Source organism: Heterodontus francisci, chromosome 6, assembly GCF_036365525.1.
Source record: "Heterodontus francisci isolate sHetFra1 chromosome 6, sHetFra1.hap1, whole genome shotgun sequence".
NCBI classification, from domain to species: domain Eukaryota; kingdom Metazoa; phylum Chordata; class Chondrichthyes; order Heterodontiformes; family Heterodontidae; genus Heterodontus; species Heterodontus francisci.
The window spans coordinates 116,993,325-117,005,990 of NC_090376.1; the positions used below are offsets into that span (position 1 = coordinate 116,993,325).

Here is a 12,666-nt window from a genome sequence, read left to right on the forward strand (position 1 = left end):
ATAAAAATCCATCTGGTTCACTCATGCCCTTTAGAGAAGGAAATCTGCCCTCCTTACCTGGCCTGCCCTAGGTATCAGCTGTGGCTCAGTGTGTCGCACTCTCACTTCTAAGGCAGAAAGTTGTGGGTTCAAGTTCCACTTCAGGGACTTGCACACAAAAATTTAGGCTGACAGTGCAGTGTTCGAGGTGCTGTCTTTCGAGTGACATGTTAAACTGAGGGCCTGCCTGTTCTCTAAGGTGGATATAACAGATCACGTGGCACTATGTCGAAGAAGAGCAGTTATCCTCAATATCCTACCCAATATTTATTCCTCAATCAACATCACAGAAACAGATAATAAAAGCAAAATACTGCAGATGCTGGAAATCTGAAATAAAAACAGGAAGTGCTGGAAAATACTCAGCAGGTCTGGCAGCATCTGTGGAGAGAGAAACAGTTAATGTTTCAGGTCTGTGACCTTTCATCAGAAAGCAGTCACAATTTCAGATCATAGATCTGAAAAGTTAACTCTTTTTCTCTCTCCACAGATGCTGCCAAACTGCTGAGTATTTCCAGCACTTTCCGTTTTTATTTCACAAAAACAGATTATGTGGTTATTATCACATCGTTGTTTGTGCGATCTTGCTATGTGCAAACTGGCTGCTGCATTTCTTGCAACAGTGACGACACTTCAGAAGTACTTAATTGGTTGTAAAGTGCTTTGGGCCATCCTGTGGTCATGAAGGACACTATGAAAATGCAAATCTTTCTATATGGGTCTCCAGACTCACAGCAATGTAGTTGACTCTGAACTGTCCTTTGAAACGACCTAACAAGCTGTCAGCTGTCACCATCACCTTTCTCGAAAGCAAATAGCATCCACATTCTGCGAATATATTAAAAAATAGCATCTGCGTGGAAACACATGGAAACAGTTTGTAGGATGTTTAAATCTCAGCATAAAAATGCTGCATTAGATACTCACAGCCTGAGGCAAAGGTTTGGTACTACTGGAGGATCAAGTAGAGCCAGCACAACCCTCAACAGGCCGGAGGAACGGTGGTTACCGGGGAAACACTGCCTGGCTCCGCCCCTCAAGCTGACCCAGCCCTTCACTGACCCCACCAATCCTCCCCTGACCCCTCCCTTCACAGGCTCCTCCCATGACCCCGCCCCTCATTCTGACTCCGCCCATCACTCTGATCCCGCCCATCCTCTCCCGATGACACCGCCTCTCCCTGAACAGCGGTTTATCTCTGACCTGGAAGTGAAAACTTGCACTTCCGTTCCAATCCCGCGGGCTCTTAAAAAAAATGGCGCCGCTAGTGCCTGAGAGAAATTGAGACTCGGGACTGGGACGGAGGGAGAGCCAAGACCGGAGATCGGACCTGGGAACCGGATCTGAGGGAGAGCGGGGATCGGATCCGGGGACTGGGCCTGAGGGAACAACCCACTCGGGTGGTGGGACGGATGGCGAGTGTGGATCACAAGTCCCCGAACCTGCTACTCCAAAGCCTGTGCTGCCGAATCCTGGGCCGCAATGAGGGTGAGTGGGGCCGGGAACTAGGGCAGGTGAAGCTAGCGACTTGCGGGTCTGGTTCAGAATACGCGAAGGAGAGAAGCGCGGATAACGATTCGGTCCCGGTGAGACCGAACGCAACCTTTGCCATAGGGTTAAGTGCGGCGCCGCAACAGACCAGTGATTGGGGACTGCAATCAGGAATCAGACAGGGGTTTTTGCAGCTACCACTGAGGGTTTTGAATTCGTGGCTTGCTTCCCAACGCCCAGGGTAAGCGCCGGTGACAAAGATGTTGGAGAAAGAAAAAAGTCAGGAGCCATTGCAACAGGAAGGAATAAAATTAGAGACCTGCAATGGGAGTTTGAACAATTAGGAGTCAAGATAGAGAGCAGGAAGCTCAAAATTATTACCTAGTGCTAATCAGGGATAGTAAGAGTAATAGTAAGGAATAGGAAGAATTACATGTTCAGCTGGAGAGATGGTGTAGGAGATTTCAGGAACATTGGGACCAGTCTGGGTAAAAGTGATGGAAATAGCAAAGAAAGCAAGGATAACATGTTGGCTAAAAAAACAGAAAATAAAGTGCGGGTTGCAGGTAGTTACGTAGACTGATGAAAGGTGGGAAGTTGTGTGCCCTTGGGATCGGTGCTGGGACCATTTAAAAATGATTTGGACTCTTGAATCGGAAGTTCAATTTAGTAATTTCCAGACACCATTATATTGGGTAATAGTTAATACAAAGAAAGAATGCAAGAAAATACAGGAAGACATTAATAAACTTGCAGAATGGACATTTGGCAAATGAGCTTCAATATAGATAAGTGTGATGTACATTTAGCTGGAAAAATAAGGAGGCCATATATTCCTTGGGAAATAAGTGTCCTAATGAGGTAGAGGAGCAGAGAGATCTGAGGGTACAGATACACAAATCACTAAAAATCATGCTGCGTGCTAATAAGGCCATTTTTCTTAAAAAGAACACACAAAGCACTGGGTTTCGTTTTGATAGGGATAGTGTTGGAAAGCAGAAGTTATGTTACACTTGTATAAAACACTGGTTAGACCACACTCGGAGTACTGTGAATAGTTCTGGACTTCATATTATAAGCATACGAATTAGGAGCTGGAGTAGGCCATTCGACCCCTTGAGCCTGCTCCGCCATTCAATAAGATCATGGCTGATCTGTTTGTGTCTCGAGTTCCACACTCCCGTCTACCCCCGATTCCCTTGCCTAACAAGAATCTATCTATCTCTGCCTTTAAAATATTCAATGACCCTGCCTCCACCACCTTCAGCGTTCCAAAGTTACACAACCCACAGGGAAACAATTTCTCCTCATCTCTGTCCTAAAAGGGCAACCTCCAATTTTCAAACAGTACACCCTAGTTCTGGACTCACCCACAAGAGGAGGCATCCTTTCCGCATCCACTTTGTCAAGACAGTTCAGGATCTTATATACTTAATTAAGTCTCCCCTCACTCTTCTAAACTCCAGTGAAAACAAGCCCAGTCTGTCCAACCTTTCCTCAAAAGACAACCCGCTCATTCCAGGTATCAATCTCGTAAACCTCCTCTGAACTGTCTCCAACGCATTTATTATCGTTCCTTAAATAAGGAGACCAAAACTGCACACAGTATTCGAGATGTGGTCTCACCAATGCCCCGTATAACTGAAGAATAACATCCTTACTTTTATTTTCAATTCCTCTCGTAATAAAGGATAGCATTCCAAAGTCTTCATTACTTGCTGTACCTGCATACTAATTTTTTGTGACTCATGCACTAGAACATCTAGATCCCTCTGCACCTCAGAATAAATAAGGAGGATAGAGAGGCACTGGCGAAGGTGCATAAAAGATTTTTTAGGATAATACCAGGTTGAAGAGGTTATACACATCAGGAAAGATTGAATAGCCTGGGCTCTTTGCTGTCGAAAAGAGAAGACTGAGCTGATACAAGTCTTTCAGATTATTAAAGGGTTTGATAGGGCAGACATAGAGATGTTTCCACCTGTGACCGTGGGTGGTGGTGGGGATCTAGAGCTCGGTCCATAAATAGTGATCAATAATTCCAATAGGGAATTCAAGAGAAACTTCTTTACCCAGAGAGTGATGAGAATGTGGAACTTGTTACCACATTGAGTGATTGAGGTGAATAGCATAGATTCATTTAAGGGGAAGCTAGATAAACACATGAGGGAGAAAGGGATAGAAGGACATGCTAGTTGGTTGGATGAAGAAGGATGAGGGAGGCTTTTGTGAAGTATAAATACCGCATGGGCCTGCTGGGCCGAAGGGTTGTTACAATGTGCCCGGGACTGCTTTCTAAATCAATATGTTTTTCATTTAATAGGATCCAGTTCTAGGAATGAAGTGGGACAAATAGGTAATTGTAGGATAATAGAAAAAAATTTCAGGAACAGCAACTGTCGCATAATAACTAATAGTAGCACTCTGACATCTGAGTTGGAAAATTGTAGGTTCAAGTCTCACTCCAGAGACTTGAGCATATATTCAAGACTGACACTACCAGTGCAGTACTGAAGGAGTGCTGCACTGTCAAAGGTGCTGTATTTCGTATGAGACTTTAAACCTAGGCCCTGTTTGCCTTCTCAGGTGGACATTAAAGATCGTGTGGCATTATTCAAAGAGAAGCAGAGGAGTTCTCCTTTGTGTCCTAGCCAATATTTATTCTTCAACCAACGTCACTAAAAAGATTATTTGGACATAGTAAATAGGAGCAGAAGTAGGCCATTCAGCCCCTTAAGCCTGCTCCGCCATTTAACTTGATCATGGCTGATCTTCTACCTCAGTGCCATTTTTCTGCACATTCCCCATATCCCTTGATGCTTTAATATCTAGAAATCTATCAATCTCTGTCTTGAACGTACTCAATGACAGCCTCCACTACTCTCTAGGGTAGAGAATTCCAAAGATTCACCACCCTCTGAGTGAAGAAATTCCTCTTTACCTCAGTCCTAATTGGCCTACCCCTTATTCTGAGATTGTGTTCCCAGGTTCTAGTGCCCCCCCACCCCAAGCCAAGGGAAATATCTTTCCTGCATGTACCCTGTCGAGCCCTGTAGGAATTTTGTATGCTTCGGTGAGATACCTCTCATTCTTCTAAACTGTAGAGAATACAGACCCAGCCTTCTCAATCTCTCCTCATAGGATAATCCCGCCATCCCTGGAATCAGTCTGGTGAACCTTTGTCGCGCTCCCTCTATGGCAATATATCCTTCCTTGGGTAAGGCGACCAAAACTGAACACACTACTCCAGTCTTACCAAGGTTCTATACAATTGCAGCAAGACTTCTTTACTCCTGTATTCAAAACCTCGTGTAGTAAAGGCCAATGTACCATTTGCATTCCCAGTTGCTTGCTGCACCTGCAGGTTAGCTTTCAGTGACTCATGAACAAGGACACCCAGGTCTCTTTGGACATCAACACTTCCCAATCTTATTCCCTTATTGCTGTTTATGGGGCATCACTGTGTGAAAATTGGATTTGTAAAAGGCAAGCCTTGATTGACAAATCTTGGGGTTCTTTGAGGAAGTAACAAAGTGTAACAATAAAGGAAATTAAGTGGATGTGTGGTTGTGTGTGGATTTTTAAAAGATGTTTGCTAAGATGCTGTGCAAGGGGCTCTTCAATAAAATAAAGGTGCTTGATATCGAAGGGAATGGTCATATTGGAAGAAGTTGGTTAAGGAACATAAGCAGAGAATGATGGTCGATGGATATTTTTTGGATTGGAGGGCAGGGAGCAATGGTGATGGTTAGGGGTCTGTATTGGCACCATTGCTCTGAAAATGATCTAAATGGAAAAGAGGAGACAGACAAACATGGAATACAGTTTACTGTGAAGAAGGTGTAAGCAACTGCAAACAGATCCACAGGTCTGATGGGAAATTAAGACAAACTACAAACTGGCCATAAAAACAACATTACAGACAAAAATGTTCCTATTTCAAGTGACCTTGATCCTCTGCAGTACAGAGCATTATACAATCTATTTCCTTTCCATCACACTTCACGCCAAGCCTCGCTACAAATTTCTACATCACACCTTTTTGTACTATTGCTGTATTACAAATGCTCAAACAACAGAAAATGTTGGAATTGGGTATTCAGAAAAATAAAAGATGCAAGTAGATCAGACGGATTGATGAGAGATTACATTTAATATGGAGAAATGTGAGATTTTTCAGCTTGAATAAGAAGACATACACTGAACAGTATACTTCCAATGGATCTGAGAGTATCTGAAAGAGTCTATGCACAAAGCTTTCATCTTTTATTTTTCTGAATTCTACATTGCAGAGGATCAGCGTCACTTGAAACAGGAACATTTTTGTCCTCCTTGTTTTTATGGCCAAGTTGTAGTTTGTCTTAATTTCCCATTGGGCCCGAATTGTCTTTACCATGTGCAATTGTGTTTTACAGCTGATGTGGCTCAACAGTTCCAGTATGCTGTGAGAGTAATTGGAAGTAATTTTGCTCCCACTGTGGAAAGGGATGAATTTCTTGTAGCTGAAAAGATCAAGAAAGAAAGTAAGTTGGCTTCTTTAACCAGCTCAATAATGTATGAAAAATCTGTATCATAGAGTATCGAGGTCACTTGAAATAGGAACTTTATTTTCTGTATTATCATTTTTACGGCCAAATTGTAGTTTGATTTAATTCCTCATCAGACCTGTGGACACAAATTGTCTTTACCGGGTAAAATCTTCTAATAATTCATCCTTGTTTACCTCTATCCTTGCATAAGATCACACCATGCAAAATCTTCTGTTTTAAAAAGTGCATGTGTGGTATTCTCATCTCCTTCTCTCTCCTTGCAATGGTTAACATGAATATAAGACCATCCTTTAGTGCAGTGAATCGCCTAGTTCATTTAACAAGTAATTGCTTAAAAGTTGGGAACAAAAATAAATGATACCTTATTCTAAGGTGAGTAGAGGGGGTAGGTTCCATATCAAAGTATGAAGGAGAAAGCCTCAGAGTAGACTGGAAACGGACCTAAATGTAAGGATGGGCTCACAAGAATGAAGAGCATTTTTATTCCCACGTTATGATTGTATGGTATTTCCGATTATCCCTTATGAAGCCTCGTATGTTTCGTTCTTCACTGATGTTGCAATTCACTTTAATGAAAGCATACTGTGGAACAGAATAACGCAAGTTTCCTAGGTTCCTGGTTCAATTGTTCTAGTGTGAGGAGATTCCAGACTGAAACCCAGCACCTCCCTGCTGTGGGGAGTAAATAGCATCCTTGCCTGCCTTCTGGTGAAGAAGCTGTCGCCCTTTCCAGTGTCTCAGCTGCAAGAGATGTAAGACCCCAGCGATGAACTTGTACATGGTTAGGAAATGGGTAGCATATGGAGGACAGCAACTTAAGTAAAACCTTCAACCACAAGTTCAGTGGTTTGAATGGATTTTGATGCAGTTAAAGCCTTCTTCTGATCTTTCATTAAAACTTCTTTAGATCATATTTAGAAATTAGTGAAAATCCAAGTCTCTTGACCATTGATGTATAGAAGTGAAGTGGAGTGCATAGCTTCATAAACTGGTGGTTTACAGTTTTTGAAGATGAAATTTTCACAGAGATAATGCTCTCTCTTGCAGTGGTGAGGCAGAGGAGGGAGGCAGATGCTGCTTTGTACTCAGAACTTCACCGTAAGCTGCAGTCACAGGTAAGAATTGAATAGTTCAGTTGTATGGAAGTAAACTAGTAAGATGCATTCCTCCCTGACGTCCCGTGCTTGAGTGTCCAGTCTCTGGTGCCTCTGCTTGATGCTGAATCTTGCTATGTGGAGAACTGCAGCAGCAAGTAGGCATACTACCCTTCTATCAGTGTTTTACAAGGAATGGAAGTAAAACTAATGAGTCTGTAGTTGCCTTTGTCTGTTTTGTCATCCTTTTTAAACATGTGTGCACCATATAATCTGTTTCCAATCTACTGGTACCTCCCTGGTTTCTACTGATTCAGTCATAATTCAGTATCTCCTATATTCTCGCTCTTTTAGCACCCTGGGATAAAAAGAGATAAATATCATTTAACCCTGGGCATCTATCTGTTTTCAGCCCATTTTCCTTGTCTAGCACTTCCATTTATAATTTAGTTCATTAATTTTACTTGGGTTGCTGCTGACGGTTATTCATTCTCCGTTTGTGAATAGTTCGAGGAAGCTATTAGAATGTTTACTATTTTGTGCTTATCCACTGTTTCAAGCCAATTTGCATCTTTTATGGTCTCGCCTATTCCCTGACTGCCCTCTGCAGTTATGTTTTTTTCATGTCTGTCTTTTGCCCCTCTCATCACCCAATTACTGCACATTCTTCTATTCATCCCAGTGGGCCCCTATCCTTTTTCACTTGCTGGATTTGTAAGATTTATACACATGTTTCACATCTAAAATGGATTAACAGAGAAATCAGATTATGTTTATTTAGTTTGAGCTTCTTAAATCTAGGTATCTGTTTAACCCACATGCACAGCTTTCTGCTTTTAAAGGTGTTCCACTTGCGTTCTGCTGAAGTGTGTTGAATCTCCAGCTAGCCTTTTCTTTTGGATGCCCCATCATTTCTTTGATAATTTATTTTTTAATATATGTATCTGGCTCCTCGCTTTTGATACATCTGAATCCCAGATCATGTTAAACGTGTGGATGCTGTCTACCCGAGACTTCTATTTCCTCTCTGTTGTCTGTGTCAGTTACGCATAGCAGGTCAAGATGAGCACTGCCTTTTTCAGCTTTCCTGGTGCACTGAGTCATGAAGCAGTCATGCATTACATTTAACTCTGCCCCTAAACTGCTTGGGCTTCCCCAGTTTATGCTTGATTAATTGAAATCTGCTATTAAAATAACATTTCAGTCATTTATATCTCATCTATCTTTTCATAGAGCAAACCATGACTGCTGGCTGATCTACATTTGCTCCTGGTCTGACAACACCTTAATTTTAAAATTCTCACCCTCGTTTTCAAATACCTCCACGGCCAGGCCTTGCCCCTCCCTGTCTCTTTAACCTCCTCCTGCCCTACAACCCTCCAAGATCTCTGCACTTCTCTAAATCTGAACTCTGGGGCATCCCTAAATTCCACTGCTCCACCAGTGGCGGCCCTGCCTTCATCTGCCTAGACTCTAAGCTCTGGAATTCCCCCACTAAACCTCGCTACCTCTCTTTTAAGACAGCCCTTAAAACCTACCTTTTTGACCAAGCTTTTGGCTATCTGTCCTAATATCTCCTTACGTGGGGAAGTGTCAAATTTAGTTTGATAACGATCCTGTGAAGTGCCATGGGACTTTTTATTACATTAAAGGTACTATGTAAATGCAAGTTGTTCTCATAGAAGTCGATCCAGACGAGTGAATCTCTTGTGAATATTTGTACCTCCCACAGGATCAGTTTTTGTATCCCAGGTGTCTGGAACATTTGGGTATGGCATTTCCTGTTCTGACTACTGTTATATTTTGTGAACATTCTATACTCATTTTGGTATATTCCCATTCCCTGGAATTAGCCATATTCCTGATATTCTTATTACATGATAATTTACTCCTGCCATAACCGCCTCGAAATCCAATATCTTATTCGCAATGCTTCTGGCATTCATCTATATGTAACTTAATATAGATCTGTCTGTTTTAATGGCTCCCAGTATGCCTTTTCATGATCTCAGGGTTCCGACATGTGTCACAGTTTCTGTGGCCATACCCTCCAGATGACTTTTGTATATCCTGGGATCTGGTTTCCTCCTGCACTTCCAAACTTTCGAGTGTCAAGATTCTCAATTTCTATCTCAACATTCTTCAAGTCTCTTTGTCGCCTCTTGATCTAGGTGCAAGTATACAAGGGGTCATTACTTTGCATTCCTCACATAAGCATTTTTGGGTGATTGTTACATATGTGGCTTTTAAGGCCCCATCTTATTTCTCTGTTGTTTGGCCCTTCATGGACTACATCACTGAGCCCCTACCCATCCCTTTCAGTATCCCTTCTAACCGTTCTTCAATATTTACTGCTCTAGTTCTAGGATACCTGTAGGTATTTTCGGTATGACATTAGTGGTTTTTCATTTCCTAGACAGGGTCCCCTATGATTAAAGTCTCTCTGTGACTTAGAATCATTGTACAGTTTTAAAAAAAAAAGAGGCTATTCAGCCTTTTGTCCCTGTGACAGCTCTTTGAAAGCGCTATCCAATTAGTCCCATTCTCCCTGCTCTTTTCCCCCATGGCCCTACAAAACTTTCCTTTTCATGTATTCATCCAATTCTCTTTTGCAAGATACTATTGAATTTGCTTTCACCACCCTTTCAGGCAACACATTCAAGATCATAATCCCCAGTGTAAAAATGGTTCTTTTGCCAATTAGCTTATATCTATATTCTCTGGGTACTGACTCTTCTGCCACTGGAAACAATTTTTCCTTATTTGCTGTCTCAAAGGTTTTGAACACCTCTATCAAAACTCCCCTTAACCTTGTCTGCTCTAAGAAAAACTTCAGTTTCTGTAATTTTTCCATGCAATTGAAGTCTTTCATCTATGGTACCATTCTAATAAATTTCCTCTGCACCCTTTCTAAGGCCTCGATATCTTTCCCAAATTGTGCGGCCCAGAATTGGACACAGTACTCCAGCTGAGACCTAATCATTGTTTTAGAAAGATTTAGTGTGATTTCCTTGCTTTCATATTTTCTACCTCTATTTATAAGGCCAAGGATCCCATCTGCCTTTTAAACAGCCTTCTCAACTTAACCAGTCACCTTCAAAGATTTGGGTATGTGCACCCCCAGCTTTCTCTGTTCCTTTAAAATAGTACCATTTAGTACGAATAGTACCAAAATGAATCACTTCACACTTCTCTGTTAAATTTCAGCTGCCTTGTGTCTTCCCATTTCACCAGCCTGTCGACGTCCTCCTGAAGTCTGTTACTATACTTCTCACTGTTTATTACATTTCTGAGTTTCATGTCATCTGCAAACTTTGAAATGATACCTTGTAAACCTAAGTCCAAGTCATGAATATATATCAAACAGAGCAGTGGTCCTCGTACTGACTCCTGTGGAACACCACTATCTACCTCCCTCCAGTCTGAAAAACAGCTGTTCACTGCCACTCACTGCTTTCTGTCCCTTCGCCAATTTCATATTCATGCTGTCAATCCTCGCAGGTGACTTCTCTGGTTTTCTAGCTACCTTTTCTGTGACCTTGTTCCCTTCTACATTGCTGGTTCCTGATTGTAATCTCGACACGAGGTTCCTGACCTTTCTTTCTATTTTTACCCACCTTAATCTATCCGTTAGCTTTATTTCCTTGGTTCACACCACATTCGTTTATATTTCATGGTAATTGGGATCCTAGGTGGACCAGTCTCCAGCTCTGATCCCTGCTGATGTGCTCTTGAGATCTAATGCTAGCTCAGCCTTTTCACTGACCCATGATAACTCTCTTATCGAGGCTAGTACTATCCTCTTGTCCTCTATAATCCCCTTATTTTTGTCTGCACTTCTCAGTTTCTGTAATTTCCTTTCTAAAGCCGAGTCATTAAGCTTAAAGGTCAAAAGGCAATTCATGCATCTTCACCTGTTTCTCATTCATATGTCCCCCAGCAAACTCACCTCATAACCTCCATTCTTGTCATACTTCACTTGTTGCCTATTTTGATTCAGTGTCTCTTGGTGTCCCATATTTCAGTGTCTCTTGGTGTCCCATTTTCCCCTGGCTGTGGTTGTTGACAACACAACCACTAGGTGGCGCTGTACTAGCACATGCACAGATGCAGCCTCATCCACTTAAATGTCACCATCTGCGGCTTTCAGGCTGCTGCCAGGATTAAAGATGGCACTGCTCAATTTATCACAGAAAAACAACTTTAACCCATGGCGACACACAATGGACATGTTTGATACATGGAGAGCATTATGCTGTTTAAAGTCTTATCAGAAGGACTGCATCTCTGACAGTGCTGAGCACCCTCCATAATTCTGTGAGGCTTCAGTGCCTTCCTGCTCTCCAGCCGCTCACTACCCCCCATTCCGCTCTCCGGCCCCTCTCTTTTCCCCCATTGCCCCACCGGCCCCATCCCTCCAGACGCTAGCTCCAGGCCGCATTGCTTCCCTCCTCTCAGCCACTCACTCCTACATCGCCCCGTCACCCCTCGCAGCCCGCTTTGCTTCTTCGGGCGGAGCGAATGGCCGAGAGGAGGGAAGTGGCCCGCGGCCTAGAGCTAGTGTCTGGAAGGATGGGGAGGCGCGGGGGAGCAAGGAGCAAACAGCCTGGAGTGAGTGGCCGAGGGGGGAGAGCATAGGCTGCGCATACGCAGCATCTCAGCGCAGGAGACCTTTTTGCGCATGTGCGCAGCTTGGAGCACTCTGACATCAGCAGGCCACTGGGATGTCAGGAGTCACTTTGTTTTAATTTTACTTTTGCCAGTAAATTCAATTCTCTAAGATTCTACCTTTTTCGATTTTACCTTTCTTTATTGCCTACTTTTAAGTATTATTTTGTTAAACTTCCCTGCATGCTGCTTTTACAATTTCCTTTTCCCTTGGATGTTTCTTTTACATTTTTTGCTGCAGTCCAACTCTTCCTCTTTCCTTTTTAAAAAAAAAAGCAAAATATTGCAGATGCTGAAAATCTGAAATAAAATCAAAAAATGCCGGAAATACTCAGCAGGTCTGGCAGCATCTGTGGAGAGAGAAGCAGAGATAACCTTTCAGTTCAGTGACCTTTCATCAGAACTGGCAAAGGTTGGAAATGTGATAGGTTTTAAGCAAATAAAGTGGGGGTGGGGCAAAAGAGAACAAATGGGAAGTTGTTGATAAGACAGAGGGTCACAGAGAATAACTGACAAGGAGGTCATAAGACAAAGAGTGTGTTAATGGTGTGGTGAAATATAAAGCGTTAGTGCAGAGAGGATATTAAATGACAATAATGAAAGCACTAGCCAAAAGCAAAACATGAAAAAAAAAGTGGGCAGGCACATGATTTAAAAAAAGTGTAATGATGAAACAAATTAAAATAAAATGAAATAAAAATAAAAAATACTTTTTTTTTTGGTTTTATTTTGTAACACTAAAAAGAGAGGGGAAAAAAAGGGGGGCAGTCATGCTCTGACTTTTTAGTTTTGCTTCCTCTTTCCTTGCCTTGGTTCATCATCAA

At 42.3% G+C, this 12,666-nt stretch overlaps 1 protein-coding gene across 2 annotated transcripts in view; it reads left to right on the top strand.

The window, feature by feature from the left end:
• The first annotated feature begins 1,251 nt into the window (after positions 1–1,251).
• The window catches only part of tubgcp3 (tubulin gamma complex component 3), a 131,281-nt gene continuing 119,866 nt past the window's right edge, over positions 1,252–12,666 (top strand). The window contains exons 1-3 of one of the 2 annotated variants that reach the window (XM_068034161.1): positions 1,252–1,527; positions 5,946–6,053; positions 7,128–7,195. In XM_068034161.1, coding sequence (XP_067890262.1) covers positions 1,452–1,527; positions 5,946–6,053; positions 7,128–7,195 — 252 coding nt within the window. In that variant the 5' untranslated portion in view covers positions 1,252–1,451. The remainder of the gene's footprint in view (positions 1,528–5,945; positions 6,054–7,127; positions 7,196–12,666) is intronic. The other variant, XM_068034160.1, reaches the window with a different exon arrangement.